Source organism: Pristis pectinata, chromosome 7, assembly GCF_009764475.1.
Source record: "Pristis pectinata isolate sPriPec2 chromosome 7, sPriPec2.1.pri, whole genome shotgun sequence".
Taxonomy (NCBI): Eukaryota; Metazoa; Chordata; class Chondrichthyes; order Rhinopristiformes; family Pristidae; genus Pristis; species Pristis pectinata.
Genome location: NC_067411.1, coordinates 10,500,145 through 10,526,581, shown reverse-complemented (window position 1 = coordinate 10,526,581; position 26,437 = coordinate 10,500,145). Strand labels below are relative to the sequence as shown.

General features: G+C 42.9%; 1 protein-coding gene across 2 annotated transcripts in view; it reads right to left on the bottom strand.

The window, feature by feature from the left end:
* The window catches only part of galntl6 (polypeptide N-acetylgalactosaminyltransferase like 6), a 1,051,879-nt gene that overhangs the window by 516,751 nt on the left and 508,691 nt on the right, over positions 1–26,437 (bottom strand). For both annotated transcript variants that reach the window (XM_052019321.1, XM_052019322.1), the window contains exon 4: positions 26,148–26,314. In XM_052019321.1, the coding sequence (XP_051875281.1) occupies positions 26,148–26,314 (167 nt within the window). The remainder of the gene's footprint in view (positions 1–26,147; positions 26,315–26,437) is intronic.

Here is a 26,437-nt window from a genome sequence, read left to right as displayed (position 1 = left end):
AAATATGAGAACTGCTTGTTGTGGTGTTGGTTGAGGTCAGCATACATTTTTGTGCTCAAGCCTCGAGCATGGGACCTGCATCCCACAACACTCTAAAGCACGAGCACTAATCATTGGACTGTCCTATTTGAATAATAGATGGACAGACAGGAAAACACTAATTATGGAGCCTTACAGCACAGAAACAAGCCCTTCAGCCCATCATATCCATACTGACCATCAAGTGCACCCCTATCCCAATTCCATTTCCCAGCACTTGGTCTATATCCTTCTATGCTTTGGTGATTTGAGTGTTTGTTCAGTGTCCTATAAATGTGAAAGTACCCGTCTCCACTACCTTCTCAGGCAGTGCATTCCAAATGGGTGAAAAATTCTTTTCCCAGATCCCCTTTGACCCTCTTACTTCTCACCTTAAACCTCTGGTTCTAGGAAAGGAAAGATGCGGTGGTAAAGTTTCTGGACAAGCGGCTGGACTTCTGGCCTATTGATCCATAGGTGCAAATTCAAATCCCACCACCATATCTGTGCAGTGCGGCAAAAGAAAGATGGTGTGAATAATGCAATCTCAAAACCAATGAGTTGCTGTGGAAAACCATCTGGTCCTATAGAGAAGGAAATTTTCCCATATGGATGAAGGGTCTCAGACCTGAAATGTTGGCTGTTTCTCCTTCCATAGGTGGAACCTGGTCTTTTGAGTTTTTTCAACATTTGTGAATTGGTTTATTACTGTCACACGTACCGAAATACAGTGAAAAACTTTGACTACATGGCATCACAACGGAATTTTTTAAATTCTAATTGTGTTCTTTCATGTATAATTTATGCTTAATTTATGTTTTTCTTGTGAATGTTGTGTCTCTAATGCTGTGCGCCTGTGATGCTGCTGCAAGTAAGTTTTTCATTGCATCTGTGCACACATGTACTTGTGCAGATGACAGTAAACTTGACTTTGACTTTAACTTTGTTTGCACACCATAGATACAGATCATTCCATACATCAGTACGTTAAGGGAATACAAAAGGAAAGAAAACAGAATGCAGTGTTACAGTTTCAGAGAAAGTGCAGTGTAGGTAGACAAATAAGGTGCAAGGGCCATGACGAGGTAGATTGAGAGATCAAGGGTTCATCTTTATTGTATAAGAGGTCTGTTCAACAGTCTGATACAGCAGGATAGAAGCTGCCTTTGAGTGATACGTATTCTCAAGATTTTGTATCTTCTGCCTGATAAGAAAGGGGAGAAGAGAGAATGATCGGGGTGGGAGGAGTCCTTGATTATGTTGGCTGCTTTCCAGAGGCAGCAGGAAGTGTAGACAGAGTCAGTGAAGGGGAGGCTGGTTCGCTTAATGGACTGAGCTGTGTCCACAACACTCCGCAATTTCTTGCGGTCTTGGGCAGAGCAGTTTCCACACCAAGCTGTAATACATCCAGATAGGATGCTTTCAATGATGCATTTGTAAAAATTTCAGATTTGCAGCATCTGCAGTTTTCTTGAAATTCATCCATGCTTGGTCCAGACCCAGACCCATCAATGTGATCACTTGTAACTGCCTCCCCTGTTAAGCAGGAAATAGGATATACAATAATTATCAAGAGTGTGTCCACATTCTCTGAATTGCAAATATAAATGCAGTTTTGGACTGCTCTGATACTGAGAGACTTAAGCACTTATGAAAAGATCTGAGATCTGGGCAGGCACGGTAGTGTAGCAGCTAACGTAACGCTTTACAGCGCCAGTGACGTGGGTTCAATTCCGGCCACTGTCTGTAAGGAGTTTGTACGTTCTCCCCATGTCTGCGTGGGTTTCCTCCGGGTGCTCTGGTTTCCTTCCACATTCCAAAGGCGTACAGGTTAGGAAGTTGTGGGCATGCTACGTTGGCGCCGGAAGTGTGGCGACACTTGTGGGCTGCTTCCAGAACACTCCACGCAGAAGATGCATTTCACTCTGTTTTTCGATGTACATGTGACTAATAAAAATATCTTATCTTATTTACTTTGCTGGTTCTGGAAGGACAGTGAAATAATGCAGTAAACAAAGACATTGCTCAAGGTTGAGAAAGGGCATGAGTTTCATCTGACTGGCTTGAAATATTTAACAGTGATTTGGAATTGTGGCGGAGTTAATAAGAGAGGATCTGGGAGTAATCAAAAGAAGTGATTTAATCTGAGATGAGCAGTGAAACAGATCGATTTGAATGGATATCGGCATAAAGAAGCTCAAGTAAAAGAAGCCTGGCCAGAGGGAAAATCAACACATTTAAAGGGCAGTGCAGCTCATAGGAGTTTAAAATAGTCAAGGGACTCTGCAGAAAATATACTTCCTCAAGGAGGGGAAACCAGAACGAATGTGAGTTCCTGCTTTATAATGAAATCAAACCGTTCAGAAATGAAACAGCAAGTGTTTTATTAATCACCCAAAGGGTTGTGCAAATGTGGAATTCTTTCAACAAAAAGGTTATGAGCACCTGTTAAGTTGAAATGGCCAAAATCTCCAGATGAGCCAGCAGAGATTTGAAAATATGGAATCAGAGAACATTAATGACACGAGAAAGAGGCCGTTCTTCCCTTCATACCCACACCGGCCGAAAAAGAAATACTCAGCCAAATCCCACCTGGGTCCGTACCCTTGCAGCTCGCTGCTCTTCAGACACACATTCAAGTACTGTTTAATTGTGGTGAGAGTTGCTGTCTCCACTGTCCTTCCAGGGAATGAATACCAGACGGCTCTGAGTGAAAAAATATTTCAACATCTCCACACCAATCCCTTCACCAATTACCTGAAATCAGTGCCCTTGGTGTTTGATCCTTTTACTTAGAGAAATGGGTCCTTTCTACTTCATCTAGACCTGTCATACTTTTATACACATAATTAAGTCTGTCTGTCCCAAACAGAAAATAAACCTTAACTTATCTGATCTTTTCTCGTTGCTACAGTTCTGCTATCTTGGAAATATTCTCATAAATCTATAGCTCTCTGCTGCAAAAACAACTTTCCTATAATGTAGTGATCTACATTGTACTCTGTACTCAAGCTACAACCTCAAAAGAGTTGCATACATTTCCAGCACAATTTCTCAACTCTTCTGCTTCATCTAATAAAGGAAAGTATTCTTAATCATCTTATTGGCCCGTCCTCTGCCCTTTAAGGATTAATGCCTACACTATCCAAGACCCTTCTGCTCCTCTACACGTCCCATCCATTATGTATACCCATGTCTTGTTGCAACTCCCCAGATATTTCCCTGGATTAAATTCTACTTGCCATTTTTTATATCCAAATGATGAGATGACTTTACCCTCCTGTAGCATTCCTCTTCACTGTCAGCTACACACTTGCATCCTTCCTTATCATGCCCCCTCCATTTAAATCAAAATCTCTAATCTTATTTATAAATCAAACATCGACCATTACACCTTCCTGCCATGGAGTCAATTTTGTTCCAATTTGCCTCCCTCCCTGGGATATACAGCAACAATGAGTAAATAAAGGCACAAATCAGCCAATATCCAATTGAATCATGGAGCAGGCAAGAAACATCTTCTTACTTCTATTCCTATGAATTTGTGGCAGCTTTATGGATGCGATAGCAAATTTATAAACATGAGTTATCAAAGGGAGTATAAACAAAATATTGGTACTTCATTATTTTGTAATTTGCTTCCAAATTAAATTGAATGAAATGTTTATCATGGACACGTGAGGAAAAAAAATGTCTTTGCATTGCGCTGCTAAAGAGTTCTGAAGTACCAAAAGTGAAGACTTTGGCATCTGTGTTTTTTAATCTGACTCTATATTTCCCTCTTATGTCCACTTTATTAGGAAATGTCACTGTTTACTACAATCATAATTACATTTCTGAAAATGTCCCTCCATCGAACGTAGAACAGTACAGCACAGGAACAGACCCTTCTGCCCATGATGTTGTACCAAACTAATTAAACACCAAACTAATCCCTTCTGTTTGACATGGTCCATATCCCTCCATTCTCTGCACATTCATGTGCCTATCCAAGAGCCTTTTAAATGCCTCTTATCATATTTGCCTCCACTCTCATCCCTGGTAGCCCATCCAGGCACCCGCTACTCTGTGCAAAGAAACTTACCCCACACATCTCCTTTGAACTTACCCCCTCTCACCTTAAATGCATGCCCTCTGGCATTAGACATCTTGACCTTGGGAAAAAGGTACCAACTGTCTACTCTATGCCTCTCATAATCTTATAAACCTCTGTCAGGTCTCCCCTCAGCTCCATTGAAAACAACCCAAGTTTGTCCAACCTCTCCTTATAGCACTGCCTCTAATCTCGGCAGCACCCTCTCCATCATTAGAAAATTTAAACACAAAAATGTTCCATTTTTAGCCAACATCAATTTGGTGATAGATTTTTTTTATTAGTATTTGTTTACAGAATGTGGTCATCACTAGCAATGATGGAATTTATTGACCATTCCTAATTGACTCTGAGCTGAGGAGATAGTTCAGAGTCAAGCATGTCGGTGGGTCTGGTGTAACAGTCAGAGGTACAGCCAGAGCAGTCAGAGCACCTTCCCTTAAGGATAGAAGTGATCTAGTTAGGATTCATACTTCCTAAATCCACTGAATGGAGTCATTTGATTAAATTATTTGATCTTTACAGTGTAAGAGGAAGGGGGCTATATGGACCTCAGAAACCCAAATTATTTTGATGATTACTGATGGACATTACTGGCAAGAGTTTATTTATCCCGGAGCAAAGGAGACTGAGGGGTGAAGTATATGAGAGGCATAGGTAGGGTAGCTAGTCAAAATCTTTTCCCCCATGGTAAGGGTATTAAAAACATGAGGACATAGGTTTGAGGAAGGAGTTTTAAAGGGGTTCTGATGGGTAAGTTTTACACAAAGAGCGGTTGATATCTGCAACATGCTGCCAGAGGATGTGGTGGAATCAGACCCAATACTATGCTTAAGAGGCATTTGAATAGACAAGGTATAAAAGTGTATGGTCCTAAGGTGGGCAAATGGGAATGGTGTAGATGGTCAAAATGATCAGTATGGATAGGGTTGGCTGAAGGGCCTAACTCTGTGCTGTACAACTCCATGACTCAATACCCACTCTTACGTACCTTGAACTGAGCTGAATGGCTTGCTGTACTTCTTTCCTATTTCCTTACGGCATAGAAGGAGACCATTTGGCCCATCTCATCTATGCCGGCTCTCAGCACAATCCATCAGTACCTTTTTTCCCTCACTCGGCCTATTCTCACTGACATGCCCATTAACTACCCACTGATTTTCCTGCCACTTGAGGCTATTCCCAGTGCCCAATTACCCTACCAACCTCCATGTCTTTGGGACATGGGAGGAACCCAGGGAACAGGGGGAACACGCAGAGGTCAGGATTAAACTGGAGCTGTGCGCTAACAGCACTACTTGCTGCACCACAGTACCACCTTCCTTCAGGTTGTCAGTTTCGATTCAGCTCATTTTCTTCTCAAAAGGGCATTAATGTTCTAAACAATCCCATGGTCAGTATTACTGATAGGTGCTTTTCATTTCAGAAAGCTTTAACCAAGTTTAGTAAATTCCCCAGCTGCTGTGCTGGATGTTGAACGACTCTCTCTGATCACCATCCAGGCCTCTGGACTGAGCTACAACCACCTCAGTTCAGCTGGAAGATACCAATATCCAAAATGCTGAAGAGTTCTGCCAGCATTCCTGCAACGCACAGGACTGTCAATGTTTGAATTAAATAATTTAATACCCTTGAATAACAGCAGAGGGAAGAATTTCAGACAAATGTATTATATATTAACTCCACCACAAGTCAAGCAGTGTGATTTAGAACTCTAAATTTACAGGAACACTTTGCTTCTGAAGCCAAGTATGGTAGAATAATGGTTAAGTTGCTCAATTCGTAAGAAGGCATGTGAGGAGCTGTGTTCAATCCCATCATTGTGGCTATTGAATTTAATAATACAGAATAAGAAGTTAGTATCTCCAGTTGTCGTCATGTAACCAACGGATTCTTGTGGGGGAATAAAAGTCTGGTTTGCTCTGTGAAAGAAATCGGTGTCTTTCTTTTACTTTAATACTAAGTTCATAAGGTGAAATCTTCATTAATCGTCAAAGTGCTGATCTCAAGCAGTGAAGAGATGTTTCATGTGTCCACACAGTAACACGATATTTCTAAAGCAATCTTATTCATGAGGTACCACTTGGAGTTTCAACATGATGAAATACTATACAAATATGTTATAAATAGGTACCCTGTGAATGGATGGTTTCATGCGGTTTCTGTTATCCATTCACAGAGTTGCTATCTTCACTAAACATTCAAAATATTCGCCACCTGGGAATATTGACCAAAACAGAGAAAAAACAATTTTGTAATCACCATTACGCCATTAAGCTGGAAAGAGTGCAGAGGAGATTTACAAGGATGTTGCCATGACTTGAGGGACTGAGATTGAGCTGGCTGGGACTTCATTCATTGAAGTGTAGAAGAATGAGGGGTGATTTTATAGAGGTGTGGGAAATGGGACTAGTTTAGGATGGGAATCTTGGTCAGCATGGACCAGTTGGGCTGAAGGGCCTGTTTCAGTGCTGTATGATTCTATGACTATATTTTAAAGCACCCATTATAAAAAGCACCAAGTTTGTAACACAAGGATGAAGTATATATAGAAAAAATATTTTTGGCATTTACCAAGTTTACAAGGCCCAAAACAAAATCTGAAGGGAATTCATAAGGTCAAAGTTGAGTTTATTGTCACATGCACAGGTACATGTGTGCACAGGTGCAATGAAAAACTTACTTGCAGCAGCATCACAGGTACTTGGCATCAGATAAGCAGCATTCACAAGAAAAACATAAATTAAACATACATTATACACGATTTCTACAAGAAAGATGAAAAAAAACAACGTCCATTTTAGTGCAAAGTGATCAAAGTGGTCATGGTTTTGCTAAACTGTAGTGATTAGGGTTTTGCCAGTTGGTTCAAGAACCGAGTGGTTGAAAGGAAGTAGCTGTCCTTGAACCTGGTGGTGTGGGACTTCAGGCTTATGTACCTCTTGCCTAATGGTAGCTGCAAGAAGATGGCGTGGCCCGGATGGCAGGGATCTTTGATGATGGATGTTGCCTTCTTGAGGCACCGCCTCCTGTAGATACTACTGATGGTGGGGAGGGATATGCCCGTGATGTATTGGGCAGAGTCCACTACTCCCTGCAGCTTCTTATGTTCCTGAGCATTTGACCTGCTGCACCAGATCATGATGCAAACAGTCAGGAACATTCAAATGCTCCATGGAATCAATGACTACAACGAAACAACTTTAAATGAAGTTGGCTATTAAAGAGGTTGCTTTATTTCACCATTCTGTTAAAACTGCTCCAAAATCTGGCTCCCAGAAATTCCTGAGGTGACAGCTAAGATTGAACTGCGGAAAAGGATATATTTTTTTAATAAGGGCATCTCAATATTGTTTTGTACATGAACAAAAATAAATCATAACTAATGACGTGATGTGCAATACAACTCAGGAATGACTTTCAATACCTGTTGCACTGTCATACCATGATTAACCTTCTTCAGTAACAGTAATAATTCTAATGCCACTGGATGCTTATTAAGATGAGAAACCAGGCCACAGCATAATAATGACATTCATTCATACAATGAAACCATTAAAATTGGTTGCTATTAGCTATAAAATGTCTGCAAATGTAGAAAAGCTGTCAAATTAACTGTTCTGAAGCTCACCTCAAGCAAGCACCAGGATCCAATTAGACTCTGAAATGTGGAATTTGTGGCATAAATATATGCAATTTAATGTGCGATTCTGACAGGCTAGTGCATAATGCAGCTTAAATGGGAGATGAAACAGTCTTTGATTGTGCTTGAATTAGGAGTGCTGTCTTAAAGGTGAGGACGTTACAGATTTCACAGTTGTTAAGGTGCGTCACATTCTTGCAAAGGTGACTTTAAAAATAGCACAGCAAGACTCATTCTAATTATTTAAGGAGCCCGGTAGTAGAAATGGTAGCATACATAGCTCTGTAATTGCTTGAACCGTTTCAGGGTTCACCTATCAGACCCACAGCACCCTAAGAATCACTTACTCTAAAAATGGGTCCGGAACTTGGAACAACAGCTTCTGCAGATGGGGTATGATAGCATAGAGGATGTGGCAGTGTAATGGTTAAATTACTGGACAGGCAGCCAGACTATTGATCCAAAGACACGAGTTTAAATCCCACCATGGCAGCTGGGGAATTTAAATTTAAGTAATTAAATAAATCTGGATTTGTTTTTAGAAAGCCAGCCTCCAGAATGGTATCCATGGAACTAGTATGTTGTTGTGAAAACCCATCTGTTCACTAATGTCATTCAGGGAAGGGAATCTGGCCTCCTTACTCAGTCTGGCCTGTACGTGACTTCAGATCCACCTTTGTGTTGGCTTAATTATCTCTGCAGTTCAGAGGCAATTAGGAACGGGCAACAAATACTGGCATTGCTCGAACATAGAACAGTAGAGCACAGGAACAGGCCCTTCGGCTCATGACATCTGTGCTGAACACAGCAAGCTGATGGGGAGTGAGAAACACAATCCCAATTCAGTGGAGCCTAGTGGAGAACAAATGCATTCAGTGAAGTCTAGTAGTAAAATTTTTTTTATGCTTCGTGAGGTGGTCACTCTTGGTTGATGGATCTGCTGACAAGTCTTCTCAGAATGTTTTTACAGCCAAGAATGCATTCATAACCCCCCCCCCCCCCCCCCCCCCCCCCCCCCGTTTTGGGAGAGATGGCGTTGGTTGCTCTATTCCACTTTTCAAAGGCCAGTTTCAATCTGGATATCTCTTTTACTACTTTTCCCAATAATAGCGGTGGGGAAAGCTCTCCACTCATTCTGTGGCCAACGTATACTGTTCCGAAGTAAAACAGGAAATGAGAAGTCTGGGGTCTGTAGCTGTAACAGGCCCAACAGGGTCTTAGGTAACCACTCTGTAAATGCAACACTGTCAAATTATCCAAAAGATCATTTAAAAAAAATAGCCACATCGTCTAGAAGGATTTTTTTTTATCCCCTGTTTTTATAAAACATTGGTTCAGCCACATCTGGAGTATTGTGTGCAGTTCTGGTCACACATTATAGGAAGGATGTGATTGCACTGGAGAGGGTGCAGAGGAAATTCTCCAGGATGTTGGCTGGATTGGAGCATTTTGGTTGCAAGGAGAGACAGGTTAGACCTGTGGTTGTTTTCCCAGAAGCAGAGGAGTGACTTGATAGGGATATATAAAATATGAGGGGGGATAGAATGATGTAGATAGTAAGAAGCTTTGCCCCTTGGTGGGGACATCTAAAACAAGAGGGCATAGTTTTAATGTGAGAGGTCGGAGGTTTAGAGAAGATCTGAGAGGGATCTATTCCACGTAGAGGGTGGTTGGAAAATGGACACGAGAGTGTAGATGCTGGAATCTACAGCAGCAAACTGCTGGAGGAACTCAGTGGGTCGAGCATCATCTGTGGGGGGAAGAGGAATTGGTGACGTTTCGGGTTGGAAGGTGCTGCCTGATGGGGAGGTGGAGTCACAACATTTAGAAAGAATCCACTCACTTGAATCATTGACTCATGGAAGGTTAAGGACCAACAGCGGGTAAATGGGATCAGTATTAGATAAGTACGATGGTTGGCCTGGACACAACAGGTCAAAGGGCCTGTTCCTGTGTTGTGTGACACAATGACTTATTCAGATTAGGTTAAGTTCTATTCCTTACGTAGGCTTGAACCTATAATCAAAACTGTTGTGGAAAGGCAGGAGAGTTTAATGGGCACTAGTCACCGCAAGTATCTGTAAAAGAAGTCACCTTCTACGATGGTCCTGCAGGGCAAGGTAGCAGGAGCTGCCTGCTGTGGAGTGCTGCACTGGGAAGCAACCTTTATGGCACTCTCGCACACCTAATAAATGCATAAAAACACCATTACTTTCCAGCACCGGGGCTGCCTCCTAAATGTCATGATGAAGGAGAGCTGAAAGAATGATTCTTTAAGGTTCATTTAAATTGCTCTTTGAGCACCACAGGGAGCAGACTGAAGGGCATGAAGCAATTGCATTAGGCTTCGCCTTGCCATGTCATCTGAGCACTGACTACTGCCCACTGGACTGTGTCACCAGCTGAACTAGTTTGTTTGATGTATTTGAATTATCGCTTACTAAAATTTTTTTATTTACTTTGTGCCATGGTGTCTTTTTATTTGCTTTGTGGCACTTGAAGGGTTTTTATTGGTCTAGTTGCCATAGATACCTGGTGATGTCGTGTGCAGTACATGGTGGCTATGTCACTGGACCAATAATCCAAGGGCCTGAACTAAGGATCTGCAGACACGAGTTCAAATCTCACTACGGTGACTCGGAAATTAAAATACAACGAAGTAAATAATCTGGAATTAATAAAACGCTAAGAGTAATGGGAAGAATAATGTGATTGATTGTGTAAGATTATACAATTCACTTGTGTTCTTTTGTGATGTAAATCTACTACCTTTACCACACATGACAATATCGATGATTCTTCACTGTTCTCTGAAAGGCACCGGCAAATCACTCGGTACAAATCATATGGGATGACCTGTCCCAGGCCTAGCATATAGGTGGATTGCAGGAAGGATGTGGAAGCATTGGAAAGGGTGCAGTGGAGATTTACCTGGATGCTGCCTGGTTTGGAGAGTATGTATTATGAGGAGAGACTAAGGGAGCTAGGGCTTTACTCTTTGGAGAGGAGGAGGATGAGGGGAGACATGACAGAGGTATACAAAATATTAAGAGGAATAGCTAGAGTAGACAGCCAGCACCTCTTTCCCAGGGCACCAATGCTCAATACAAGAGGGCATGGCTTTAAAGTAATGGGTGGGGAGTTCAAGGGAGATATCAGAGGGAGGTTTTTTTTTACCCAGTGTGTGGTTGGGGAATGGAATGTGCTGCTTGGGGTGGTGGTGGAGGCAGGTACGTTGGTCAAATTCAAGAGATTGTTAGGTAAGCATATGGAGGAATTTAAAATAGGGGGAACATGTGGGAGGAAGGGGTTAGATAGTCTTAGGTGAGGTTTAAAGGTCGGCACCACATTGTGGGCCGAAGGGCCTGTATTGTGCTGTACTGTTCCATGGTTCTATAACGAGGAAGGTGCATTAGCGTCTTTACTTTCTTAGAAAGTTAAGGAGGTTCAGCATGTCACCGAACACTCTAACAAACTTCCGCAGGTGTACTGTTGAAAGTATCCTGACTAGTTGCATCATGGTCTGGTACAGCAATTTGAATGAGCAGGAACGCAACAAGCTGCAGGGAGTAGTGGACTCAGCCCAAGACATCCCTCCCTAGCATCAGTAATATCTACAGGAGGCGCTGCCTCAAGAACGCAACATCTATCATCAAAGATCCCCACTTCTCGCAGCTACCATCAGACAAGAGGCACAGAAGCCTGAAGTCCCACACCACCAGGTTCAAGAACAGCTACTTCCCTCTGACCATTCACTTCTTGAACCAACCAGCACAATCCCAGTCACTACCTCAGTATAGCAACACTGTGACCACTTTGATCACTGCACTACAATGGACTTCTTTTTGTTCCAATTGTGTTCCTTCTTGTAAAAAAGTGTTAATCTATGTTTTTCTTGTGAATGTTGCTTATCTGATGCTATGTGCCTGTGATGCTGCTGCAAGTAATTTTTTCATTGCTCCTGTGTATACATGTAGTTGTGTATACGACAATAAATTCTACTTTGACTTCATGAACTCCATTACCAAAAAGTAATGACAAAGGTAAAACCAGCCAACCAACCAAAGAACAAAGTTGTTCTATGTATGTTGGGCACTGGGTGTAACATCTAACCCAACTGACCTTGCAAAATCTCCTAACATTGGGGATATGCCCAAATTGGGAGAAATGCCTTGGTGAATTGTCAAGCAACAGCCTGACGTAGCTGTACCAGTTCCAGAATCCTCCAGCACAATCCCTCAGGGTGTCCTGTCTCTCCAGCAGGGAGGTGCCCAAATGCAGTGGGCAAAGAATGGCCTTGGGAGTTCTCAGTATTGGAATGAGACTTTGTGAAGAGCTCATGGTCGTGGCCCAGTGGCATTGCAGTTAGCACGACGCTATTACAGTGCCAGCGATATGGGTTCAATTCCCGCCACTATCTGTCAGGAGTTTGTACGTTCTCCCCATGTCCTGCGTGGGTTTCCTCCCACATTCCAAAGCTGTGCAGGCAAGGTAACATGGGCTTAAATGGGCAGCGCGGACTCATTAGGCCAGAAAGGCCTGTTACCATCCTGCATAAAAAGTTTTGAAGATCGAACCTGGGCAAGGACACCTGCTGCTGATATAGCAGTAATGAACCTACGTTGAACCCCATTTGGATGAGGCCACTGGGAACAGCAAGGGCACAGGATGTACTCTATGGAGAGCACAAATGTGGCTGTTAACTGAGCTGATCACATCTTGAAGGAGTTGGGAGGGCAGTGGAAGGACCAAGACTACATGATCATTTGCCCAACTGAACCAGCTGAGTGCTGAACACTGTACAGTCCATCACAGGTTCATCACTTCCTTTCATCCAGTCCACCTTCGCGGTGTGTTGCTCTAGGAAGGTGAGTGGTATTGTCAAGGGTGCCTGCCACCCTGGCCATTCCTTTTCTCCCTTCTGGGAGAAGATACAGACGCTCGAAAGCCCAGACTTAAACACCTTCTTCCCCGCTGCTCTCAGACTTCTGAGCCAATCGCCTGTGTCATAGTCCCTTCCCAGAGGTGCCACTACATTCTTGGACTTTTAATTCTTACCTCTGTTATTCTGTAATTCTCACTTCAGTATGTTTTTTGCGCTACTTCAGATAGCACAACTATCTTTGCACCACTCTGCTGTTTTGCACTCAGTATATTTATTGTCGTATTTATTATGACCATATTTTCTGTTTATTCTGTGAGCTTCATGCAAACAAGGAATTTCATTGCACCCTGGTGTATAAGACAATAAACTAATCTAATATCCTCAATAATGCATCTGTCCACAACAGTACAGAAAAGGAGTGACCACCACACGATGGAAACTCCCCATCGTATTGTGTGGCTGTAGCTCTGTTCGGAATGTTCTTGATTCAGAATAGACAGTCAGACTTTTCTCCCAGGGCGACGATGGCTAACACGAGGGAACAGAATTTTAAGGTGATTGGAGGAAGGTATAAGGGGGATGTCAGGAGCAAGTTGTTTTTACACACACACACACACACACACACACACACACACACACACACACACACACACACACAGAGCGATGGGTGCATGGAACACACTGTCTGCAGAGGTTGTGGGAGCAGATACATTAGGGACATTTAAGAAACTCAGACACACAGGGGGCTATGTGGGAGGGAAGGGTTAGATAGATCTTAGAGCAGGATAAAATGTTGGCACAACATTGTGGGCCGAAGGCCTGTACTGTGCTATAGTGTTCTATGTACCTCAAACCAAGCATTCATGAGTGCAGCAGAATTCTTCCACAATCTGTAACCTCATGACGTGGCATAGGCCCTCACTCTGTCACTATAAGCAAGCCAGGAGACTAACCTTGGGACAATAAAGGATGCATTACATGCACATATTAGAGGGAGAAATGTGAAACAGGGCTAGGCATTATGAGGGGCAGGGATAGGGTAGAAAGTAGGAAGCTTTTCCCTACTGTAGAGGTATCAAAAATTAGAGTTCAGAGAAGCTCAAGGGATAAGAGGATATAGAAGGGATCTGAGAAAGAACTATTTTATAGCCAGAATGTGGTTGGAATCTGGATTGCCCTGAGAGAAAGTGGTGGAGATAGGTACTCTCACAACATTTAAGTAACATCGAGATGCCCACTTGAATCACCAAGGCATAGAAGGCGACAGACCAATTGCTGGTGAATGGGATTAGCACAGACAGGTACATGATGGTCAGTGTGATTATGGTGGGTTGAAGGGCCTGTTACTGTGCTGTACATCTCCACAATTAACAGATTGGGTCAACATTCTGCAGTCCAGGCACATCGTCATTAGCATTTCTGGACAATTAAACAGCTAGTTCAAGGAGGACTTCAGTGAAATCAATGTACTTCGAATTCCAAATGTCTCCCCTTAGGGTTGGAGCAATATTCTCATGAGCAAGTTTGCTGGTAGTGTTGGAGAGGGTTTAAACAAAGCTTGGCTGAGAGATGGGAAGCAGCACAAAGAATCAGAAAAGCAGATCTGAAAACTGAAATCAGAAGAAAAATATTGGAAAATAGACAAATGAGTAGTCCACCTGTGTCTAATGGTCTATACCCAAATCTGTAGTGTACAAAGTAAAAATTAGAGGAACACCATCTCACATTCTGCCTGTGCAGTCTCCAACCTGGCAGCATCAACATCGAATTCTCAAACTTCTGGTAACCACTCCCCCTTTGTCCTTCCCCCCCCCCCCCCTTTTTCCCCTCTCCCCTCCTGATCCAACGCCCCCATTACCCCTCCCATACCCTTTCCATCTGCCATCACCCACACACTCCTCCCACCGGTTCGCCTCCCCACCTCCCTCCCTTTACTCCATGACCCACCATCCCCTCCTATCAGATTCCATCATCTTCAGCCCTTTGTCACTTCCACCTATCACCTCCCAGCTTCTGACATCATTCCCACCCTCATCTGCCTATCAACACCCCCCCCCCCTCACCTGGATCCACCTATCAGCTGCCAGCTCTTGCTCCACACTATCCCTCCATATTTTTTTATATATGTATATACACTGACTATCTACCCTCTTTCCAGTCCAGATGAAGGGTCTCATCCTGAATCGTTGACTGTCCATTTCCCTCCATAGATACTGCCTGGCCTTCAAGTTCCATCAGAGCTTTTTGTGTTGTACAAAGTAAATGAAAGGGAGGACGCGAGGAAGTACGATCCAACAACTATTGCAGAAATGTTACAGGTTCCAATGGCAGCTTAACGTTTCTGGTTAAATGGTCTTCAGATGGGGGGGGGGGGGGGGGAATTACAAAAGATGGGAGGGAACAGTGATTAGTTATTCTCTGGAGTGTAGGAGGCTGAGGGGTGACCTTAGAGAGGTTCATAAAATCATGAGGAGCATGAGTAAGGTGAATGGTCAGATTTTTTCCCCAGCATAGGGGAGTCCAAAACTGGAGGGCATATGTTCAAACCTCTACTTCCTCAGGAGGCTAAAGAAATTTGGTTTGTCCCCTTTGACTCTCACCAACTTTTACCGATGCACCATAGAAAGCATCCTATCTGGATGTATCATGGCTTGGTATGGCAACTGCTCTGTCCAAGACCACAAGAAGCTGCAGAGTTGTGGACACAGCCCAGGACATTACAGACACCAGCCTCCCCTCCTTGGACTGTCTTTACCTCTCATTGTCTTGGTGTAGCAGCCAGCATAATCAAAGACCCCACCCACCCGGGACATTCTCTCTTCTCTCCTCTTCCATTGGGTAGAAGATACAGGTGCCTGAGGACACGTACCACCAGACTTAAGGACAGCTTCTATCCCACTGTGATAAGACTATTGAACAGTTCCCCTATACAATGAGATGGACTATGAACTCATGATTTACCTTGTTGTGACCTTGCACCTTACTGCACTGCACTTTCTCTGTACTGTTATTGTTTTTACCTGTACTACCTCAATGCACTCTGTACTAACTCAATGTAACTGCACTGTGTAATGAATTGACCTGTACGATCGGTTTGTAAGACAAGCTTTTCACTGTACCTTGGTACAAGTGACAATAATAAACCAATACCAATAAAGTGAGAGGGCCAAGATTTAAAAAGGGACCTGAGAGGCAAATTTTTATTCCCCCCCCCCCACACAAAAGGTGGTGCGTACATCGAGCAAGCTGCCAGAGGAAGGGGAAGAGGTGGGTACAATTACAATATTTGAGAGACATGCAGAAAGGTACACGGATAGAAAAGGTCCAGAGGGATATGGGCCATCTGCTGGGCAAATGGGACTAGCTCAGGTCAGCAATTCGGCCAGCATGGACAAGTTGGGCTGAAGGCCGTGTTTTTGTGATGTATAACTCTATAATCCTGGACTCTTAGGAACAGAGGGATCTTGTGGTCCATGTCCATTGATCCCTCAAGGTTGCCACCCAGGTCGTTAAGAAGGCATATGGTGTGTTGGCCTTCATTAGTCGGGGTATTGAGTTCAAGAGCCAAGTGATGTTGCAGCTCTATAGAACTCTGGTTAGACCACACTTGTATTGTGTTCTGTTCTGGTTGCCTCATTATAGGAAGGATGTGGAAGCTTTAGAGAGGGTGCAAAGGAGATTTACCAGGATGCTGCCTGGATTGGAGAGCATGTCTTATGAGGATAGGTTGAGCGAGCTAGGGCTTTTTTCTTTGGAGAGGAGGAGGATGAGAAGTGACGATAGAGGTGTACAGGGTAAGAGGCATAGATTGGGTGGACGGAGACTTTTTCCCCAGGGTGACAATGGCTAACATGAGGGGACATAATTTTAAGGTGATTGGAGGAAGATACAAGGGGGACGTCAGGGGCAAGCTTTTTTTTAAAATACAGAGTAGTGGGTGCGTGGAATGCACTGCCAGCAGAGGTTGTGGGGTCAGATACATTAGTGACATTTAAGACTCATGAATGATAGAGAAATGGGGTGGGGGGGGGAGCTATGTGGGATGTGGTTAGACGTATCTTAGAGCAGGATAAAATGTTGGCACAACATTGTGGGCCAAAGGGCCTGTACTGTGCTGTAATGTTCTATGTTCTATTACTGATACATTCTCTTGTTAGTTTGCCTACTAAGTGTGGACATTGCTAGCATGGGTAGCATTCCATCCCTAAATGTCCCTGATCTAAGGAACTTAGACTAGTACAGCTCAACACATGCCCTTTGGCCCACGATGTTATGCAGACCTATTCCATGATCAATCTAACACTTCCCTCCTAGATAACCCACAACCCTCTTTTCTTACAATCTAAGAGTCTTTTAAATGTTCCTATTGTATCAGCCTCTACCATCACCCCCCACAGTGTGCTCCAAGCACCCACCACTCTGAAAAACCTACCTTGGACATCTCCCCTGAACATTCCTCTACTCACCTTAAATGGATGTCCTTTGATATTGGCCATTGCTGTCCTGGGAAAGACGTGCTGGTTGTCCAATCTATGTCCCTCAATCTTCTACACCTCCATCAAGTCACCCCTCATCCTCCATTGCTTGAATGAGAAAAGCCCTAGTTCACTCAACCTTTCCTTGTAAGACATGCTCTCCAATCCAGGCAGCATCCTGGTAAACCTCCTCTGCACCCTCTCTAAAGCTTCCACATCCTTCCTATAATGAGGTGACCAGAACTGAACACAGTACTCCAAGTGTGGTCTAATCAGAATTTTATAGAGCTGCAACATTAGGAGGCAGTTGAGATTTATTCTCAGTGCTGGCTATGAGTCATATTGTCCAGACTGGGTATGGAGGGTAGCTACCTTGCCCTGAAGGACACCAATGAACTAGATGGATTTAACGATCCAGTGGTCCTAGTCCATCATAGGCACAGACATCCCCACCATTGACAGCATCTACAAGAGGCACTGCCTCAAGGCAGCAGCATCTGTCATCAAGGATCCCCCCCCCATCTGGGTCATGCCCTTTTTTCATTACCATCGGGTCCCACACCACCAGGTTCAGGAACAGCTACTTTCCTACTATAACCGTCAGGCTCTTGAACATATCTACACAACCGTAACTCTACTTCAGTAAAGGAAAACCTCTTCTGCATTATGGACTTGTCTTTGATTGTGTTTGTCTCTTTTGCACTAAGCTCTTGCACAGCCTTTTTTATCCCCCACTATATGGTATAATTTACCTACAATTTATATTCTGTATGTTGTCTGTACCTCAATGCCTACAATGCTGCTCCAAGAGAGCTTTTCATGGTACTGTACTTCACCATATTTGTGCACATAATAATAAACTAGACTTTACTTGGTTTGATGATTACTGCTACTGAGACTATACTTTTTCAAAACGCCAGATTTTGGCATTTAGTAGAAATGCCAAATACACTTCCTGCTGCCTCAGGAAAGCAGCCAACATAATCAAAGACCCCTCCCACCCCAATCATTCTCTCTTCTCCCCTCCTGCCAGGCAAAAGATACAAGAACCTGAGAGCATGAACCACTGGACTCAAGGACAGCTTCTATCCCACTTATCAGAATCGTGAAACTAATTGATGAATACTTGATCTCCCAATCTCTCTCATCGTGGCCCTTGCACTTCATTTGTCTGCCTGCACCACAATCTCTATAACTGTAACACTATATTCTGCATAGTTTCCTTTTTACTATCTTGATGTAATTATGGATAGCATGATCTGTCTGGATGACATGCAGAACAAAAGCTTTTTTTTTTAAAACTGTATCTATGTGACAATAATAAACCAATACTGTTTTACTTAATTCATTGAATTTAAATCCCTCAGCTGATGTGACGTCTCCGCATCAGTGGCCCAGAAATCTGACTGCTAGTCTAACTATTTCACCACTACCCTTCCATAGCTATCAGCACCTCCTAATCCTCTGACTCTTGCCCCCAAGAAGAACAAGGGTAGCAGGTGCATGAGAACATCACCACCTTCAAGTCCCGCACTAACCCCTGCAAGTATTGACGGGGTTGCTGCTGAGAGGAGGTTTCCACTTGTGGAGCAACATGGAACTACTGGGCATAGATTTAGAGGATGAGGTTGCATGTATAAGATAATTGTAATTGGTTTATAAATGTCACATGCAATTGAGATACAGTGAACAACTTTGTTTTGCATGATCCAGATCGATCTTGCCATAAACGAGCAAGAGGAATGCAGATATATAGTGCTACAGTTAGAGACAATGCAGTGCAGGTAGACAAAGTGCAAGGGCCATAACAAGGTATATTGGGAGATCAAGAGTTCATCTTTATCACATAAGAGGTCTGTTCAAGAGTCAGGATAGAAACTGTCCTTGAGCCTGGTGGTATGTGTTCTCAAGCTTTTGTACGTTCTGCCAAAATGGGGGAAGGGGGTGGGGGGGGGGGAAAAGAAGAGAGAGTCGCAGGGGTGGGAGGGGTCCTTGATTACATTGATTACTTTCCCGAGGCAGCAGGAAGTGTAGACAGAGTCAATGGAAGAGAGGTTGGTTTTTGTGATAGACTGGGCTGTGTTCACAATTCTCTGCAATTTCTTGCAGTCTTGGGCAACAGAGGGCTGTGATTCTTTGAAATTCTCCACCTCCGAGAACTGTGGAGGTGCAGTCATTGAATATATTCAGAGCAGAGACTGACAGATGTTTGGACCTTGGGGTGTTGGGGGAGATCGTGGGAAGCAGTGCGGAGGCCGTGACTGAATCGGCTTTGATCTTGAGGAGCCAAATGGTTCGTTCCTGTTCCCATTTCTTAGGTTCTAAACACATGTTTCATTCAAAATCCTGACTTGGAAATATTGTCATTCCTTCCTCCTTGTTGGGGCTAATTCCTGGAATTCTTTACCCTAAAAGCACTGTAAGCATACCTTCACCATATGGACTGCAACAGTTCAAAAAGGAGGCTCACTACCTTAAGAGAAGTCATGGATGGGCAATAAATGCTGGCCTTGCCAGCAACATGCACATCACCAGGCTGATAAAAAGTGTTGATCACTGGGAGAAAAGAAAAGTAAAAATTGACATTTGAATAAGGATTAAACATTAATCCTTCTTAGCAATATCTGGAGATGCTTTAATTAAATATTAAGCAACAACATGGGTTTAATTAGGATTTTCAAATTAATTATAAATTAATGTCATTTAAAGTCAAAGCCTCAAGGGTGAAACTTGTCAGAATCTTCAATTATTCTTTGTTGCTTAATAAACAGAATTTTTGCAACTCCAACATGCAAGACATCCTTTAATAGATATTTGGGAAGGTGACCTATGAAAGATTAAAGTACAGCCAGAGGTTGCATGTTGTCCTATTTCCCTTTTAATATTTGTTTTGTGAACTGCTCTAATTAACACTTCAGCATTCTTAGATGATTCTGTTCTGCCACAGGAGGACCTTTGCAGGGCAGGGAGTCTAATTTGTTTACACATGAACAAATAACACTGCTCTGCAGAGTATCCATTGCTTCCCTTGGCTTTCTGTATCAGGCTGAAGATTAAGGTACCTTCAAGCAATACTGATGATCAGTCTATCACAAGCTGAGCTCAAGTTATGTCACAGGGTCCTCCTCAATTACCAGTACAAAGTTTAGATCTATTACTATTGAAAAACAAAAACAGATGCTGAGGAAATAAAATAAAAGCTGGAAGCACTCAGGTCAGGTGGCATCACAGGAAAGAGAAACAGAGTTAATGTTGTCGGTCAAAGAGCCTTCTGATGAAGGCTCTTCAACCTGAGATGTTAACTGTTTCTGCAGATGTTGCCTGACCTGCTGAGAATTGGCTTTTGATCACTAGAACACAAGAAACTAGCAGGTGTAGGCACCAGACCTTTCAAGCCTGTGTGATCATGGCTGATCCTTGCTGGCCTCAGAAGAAATGTTAAAACACCCCAGTTCTAAATGACCAGTCCCTTTATCTTGTAATTATGTCCCCTTGTTTGTGACTCACCCACTAGTGAAAATATCCCAACACCCATAAGATATAGGAGCAGAATTAGGCCATTTGGTCCATCGGGTCTGCTCTGCCATTCAATCATGGCTGATTTTTCTTCTTCATTTTTTAACCCCATTCTCCCACCTTGTCCACACAACCTTTAACCCCCTTACCAATCAAGAACTTGTCTCTACCCTAAATACACCCAATGGCCTCCACAGCCCTCCGTGACAACAAATTCCACAGATTCACCAACCTCTGGCTGAAGAACTTCCTCCTCTCAGTTTTAAAGGGATGTCCCTTTTCTCTGAAACTGCTCTCAGATCCTAGACACTGCTACTAATGGAAACATCCTCTCCACATCCACTCTATCCAGGCCTTTCAGTATTTGGTAGGTTTCAATGAGATTCCCCACCTCCCCATCCTTCTGAACTTCATCCACTCTGTCAAACCCACTTAGGATCTTGTATGTTTGAATCTCGTTCTTCTAAACTCCAAGGAATACAGACCTTTCCACAGATGTTGACTGATCTACTGTGCGTTTCGTCTTGGACCTGAAACCTTAACTGTTTCTTTCCATAGATGCTGCCTGAACTTTCAAATTTTATTCGTATGACCTTAAGTGGCACTAAGTGAGAGGCCATGTTGCCAATAGTTTCCTTTGATGACCAGGTTTAAAGTTATTTGGTTCTATTAATGTGCCTTAGCAATATCTATGTTTCAACCACAGTGATTTATCCAGTCTAGATCTCAAAAGGAACAGAAAAGTGTAAACAAGGGATAACTGAGACATTGCTAAATTATTGAGGCTGGCCTTCCAATGATTTATTTGCTGAGGACTTCTTGGAGGGTCCAGAGTCCCCAAGCTACACAAAACCACGTGTCCTATTCCCCCACCTACATACCAGCCCCACCACCCACTCTATACAAGTCCAGCAGGATTAAAGGCACCAAGTGGTTCCTTCTGACCTTCCCTTTGCAGGAAGTAGCCTCATTATTTTTTCATTTTTTGAAATCTCAGGTCAGTCAAAGCTAACAAGGTGTTTTAAGTTTTACCATTATTCTGTACTATAGGAGAAGCAGCAGCCAGTTTGTACATAGGAAGGACACAAGCAAGGAATTAAATAGATAATGGTTGAAGCATAAATATTGCTGGGGCACATTGATGGAACCGACCAACATTAAACATGGTCACCTAACCTTAGGAAGGATGTGAAGGTCCCAGAGAGGGTGCAGAAATGGACCAGCATGGTTACAAAGCTGAGAAATTTCAGCAGCAAGATTAGATTGGAGGCGAGGTTGTTCTCCTTGGAACAAAGGTTGAAAGGAGATTTCATGGAGGTCGACAGCACGGAGGTGGTTTAGACATGGTTACCAGAGGAAAGCTGCTCCATCAGCAGATGGTTCAAGTACTGGGCAAGTACTGGGCCACAGATTTAAAATAGTGACCAAAAATATACAAAGGGATGTGAGGACAATCATTGTTACACAGGGGGTACTTGTAATCTGGAATTCGCTACCTGTAGGAGTTCTAGAACCAGCATGATCAGAGCTTTTACATGGGGAAATGGATAAGTACTAGGGAACATAAGTATTGGAGCTATGAGAGAAGAGCAGAGGAATGGAACACTTGGGCTTGCTCCAGCAGGAGCTGGCATGGACTTGATGGGCCAAATGGCCTCCTTCCATGTTGCAATAACTATGATTCTGTGAAGCCCTGTTGCTTATTATTGGTGTTCCTCTCACCTCATGTTGGAGTCTGTAGCAGGACAATAGATAAAGATAGATTACATATTCTTATGCATTTAGCGTTCTGTCAAGTGTATCACAGCACACTTCCCCCTGGTAAGTTCCACCTGGAAAGTGCCAATTCTGATAGCCTTTGTTCTTTTTACAGTCTGTTACAGTCTCTGATTACCTCAGTAGGGAGGAAAACTGCTGGAGAGGTTAAGGTGATGAGCTACTCATAAGATCAAGATAGTAAAGCAAGTGGAATTCATAACCCTCACCATGCACACAAGCGAAGCACAATGCAGAATGTAATGCATTGCCACGTGTTGTTCACTGTATGTCATATATTATGCACTGTTGTTTATCATGGGCAATGATTTTTGTCCTGCACTTGTGTGGATGTATACGTGTACTCATGGACATGCATGTCTGCATCCACTAATGCATGGACTCTCAGAGCTGGCCCTGATGATCCTTATTCTGCGATGAAAAATAAATCAGGATGTAAGAATCCTCCAAACCTTTGTGGCTTTTCCTTTGTTTGGAGCATGCACCCTTGAAAAATGGATTCAGGTTGTCTGCTCGGGTTTGATGGAGGTTTCAGGTGAGGTCTGCTGTACAGAAAACATTTGTTTCTTCACTTGAGGTACAGGGTATAAATGATTCTTATTTGAACCAGCCATTTTTTCATTATTTTTTTGAAAAACAGTTTGCAAATTGATAAGCACCCAGAGCAGTCGTTCATCAGGTCCAAGGAGCAGGATCCTTGGCATATTACATTTTCTGACAATTAACCCCTGAGCATTAAACATGCCCATGGGGAAGATCAAAACCATTGCAATGGAAGAGCTGACAGTGATAGGACAGCAAGGAAAGAAACGATGGTGCTGCCCCTCATTGCCAACGCCCAGTGGATAAGAGACTGAAGAAATCTCATCGAAGCTTTTGCACTCAATTATCTCTTTTACAAATGAGAATTTTCCTCAGCCGCACATGAAATTCCATTGCATTATCTACCAGGTCAAAAAAACCAGCTCCTGGAAATCCATGGTTCGGACTAAGTTAATTAACTAGAAAATTGAAGTAGCATACCTACATACAACCAGTGTACTCTATATGGTGGCATCCAGTTTTCTCCCAAATGAGGAACATTGCACCTTTGATACTTATATTTGTGGAGCAGCTTAGCAATTTGCCTCAGGCACTCCAGCTTCTGATGATTTGACGATGTGAATTCAGATCGAGCTACCTTACACAGAGGCTCGAGTCTTCCTCCACCAAGCACTCAATCTGATTTCCAGGCTCAGCAGTATCTTAACTTTAAAATTTCCATTCTCGTTTTGGAATCCTCCCTTTGCCTTTACCCCTTCCTATTTCTGTAACATCCTTCAGCCTTAATCAGCTGAGATATTTGTGTTCCTCTAACTGTGTCTCCTTGGAAATCCTCAGTTACAATCACTTCACCATTGCCTTGTGCTGCTACATCCCAAGCTCTGGAATATCCTTCCTACCCACCTCTACCTCTTTCCTCTACTTAAAAGCTCTTTAAACCCACCAACGGCCAAATATCTCATGTCACTCACGGTCAACTTGTTTGGCAATTCTTTTGTAATGTACCTTGGATGTTTTTTTTGCAGCTATATCACTGGTAGTTGTTCTGAGAACGTGAATCCTTTCACCTTCACATTAATTCTAATCCAAAACAACTGGTAATAATTTTGTTATGATACTCAAGGGAGGACACATAGGTAGAAATGATCCTCCAATTTCAAACACACAACTGCAAGGCAAGTTCAGGCCATTACCTCCAATAGATAACCAAAAGCAAATGCATTTATGGCTCATCTGTGCACTTCCCTCTCAGCTGGGTCACTTGAATTTGCCTGCGAGACTGAAGACGTCAGTAAGGTACAAAAGTTAAGGATGTAGCAAATAATGTAGGAACAGGACGAAGGCATTCATTACCTGAAAATATGTTCTGTAACTTAACTAACACATTTTGATCTCAAAACCCACACAACTAAAAGATACACCAATACAGAATTTTATTTGTGCCTCCCAGCTTCTGGAGCTGGGAGGGAGAGTTCCAGATTTCAACCGTACATTTGAGGGATGATGGTGGCATACTGAAAACCCGATAATGATAACTGCACTTCTTCGCCTCTTGATAGTCCTTGCTGAACATCCCAGCTCAAATTTAATGTATTAGAAGGAAAAATTAAACATGCAGATGGGCACATTTCAAATTAGTAATAACAGGACTCAAAGTCCACATGCAAATCATTGCCCAAGCATCAAACTACCAAATGATCATAACATTAACAGTTAAAACACTTAAAAAAACATCCATCAACAATGGCATGCATGTTCTTATGTCTCAGCTTGTCTTACACCATACTTTTTCTCTATATTATTTAAATAAAATGAGCACTGTTGTCATTCAAACTCAAAGGCCAACTTCAGCAAGATGAATGCAGGAAAGCGGTGTTCACTTTGAGTCCTGGTGTAAAGTGGAGAATGGTGAACCAACGGAAACCAGAATCCACTCCCCGCGGAAGCCAGAAGTGGGAGAAGTCACTTTGCCAAAGCAGTAATTATTACAGGTACAATGCTGACAACTCCCTTTGTTTTCATAGTGTGAAGCAAGACAGGGTATCACAAGTCACTGCTCTAGAGCTCCCACCCATTTCCTCCTCACCTGTACTGAATTCCAAAATGTCCCCAAGGATCATTACCTTTTGTGAATCTCTATCTTAATCCAAGATTGTTGACTTCATTGCCTGTGTCTCCATTTCCCTCCCTTTTAGAATCCCGCTGCCTGCATGAATAATACTTTTGAAAAAAGTTTTAGTTTTACTGTCTTTCTCTGAGAGAAGGCCATCGATCTGCAATGTTAACTTTGTTTCTCTCCACAGATGCCACCTGTGTCAGCTATTTCCAGCACTCTTTTCACCTGTTCTTTAGCTCCTTTTGACTATCCCTTTCTGATAGAATGTTCATTGCTCCTCAGATACGCTTCCAGTCCTTCAGTCTGGTTGTACTAAGGAGTAACACTGACAGAGCCATTATTCCCCAAGGTCCCGAATGGTCACAACTGCTTCTTCTACATCAGCATCACCTCATACTCAAAATATTTGCAGCACAGTTGATGTTTTGACTTGAAAGTAGAGGGGAGGATGTTGAATTACCCAGTAACCTCCCCCAAGAAGCCCCACTCTGGCAATTCTGGGCCATTATTACAGTAAATTACACAGAAATAAACCTTGATATAGCACGAAGAACCATACAGGAGCCACAGCTGTGATGGCCAGGGATACTGGTTACTATGGCATTCTTCAGTAAAGCTGAATGCTGCATCTCAAAGGTTCACTAATGTGACCTGAATGTGCCCTTCACTGTGTCGATACAAATCCCCAGGAAGTATAATATTTATACTGCAGTTGAAGTTAACCAGAAAACTGCATCAAGGTAGCATTACCCATCACTTGAATAAATTCCCTAGAAAACAATAGAAATTCATCAAAAAAAAAACTTGATCTAGTAATATACATTCAAAATTTTGCCCCAAAATTTGATTCTCTTGAAGTCAGTAGATTTCAGAAGCAGGGTTGAACTCCCACATGTTACAATGTGGGGCGTACAACAGACGACACTTTACCATCTCATTGTACACTTGGTGGCAACATACCAGAATATACAGCAGACGTCGCAAGTGGAAGTTTAGCAAGCCAAGAGTATAACACAAGAGGATCACAGCAAGTCCTGCAGGAAGCCAGAACAACGTCGCACACTGCCGATGCTCTCACTCACCCCTGTCGCTGAAGTCGTCCACCAGAATGATTTCCGCCACCAGCTGGTCTGGCGAGCGGTTGACCACGCTGTGCACTGTCCGCAGGAGCGATGACCACCCCTCGTTGTGGAATGGGATGATGATGCTGGTATTCGGTAACTTCTCCAAATACAATTTCTGCTTGCAGCTGGGAAGGAATAAAAAGAGCTGATTGAGCTTCAATATTCAATGTCGGTTTATTATTGTCATGTGTACCAAGATACGGTGAAAGGCTGAGAGCTTTCCCAAAAGAGCTGAGAATTGAACAGCA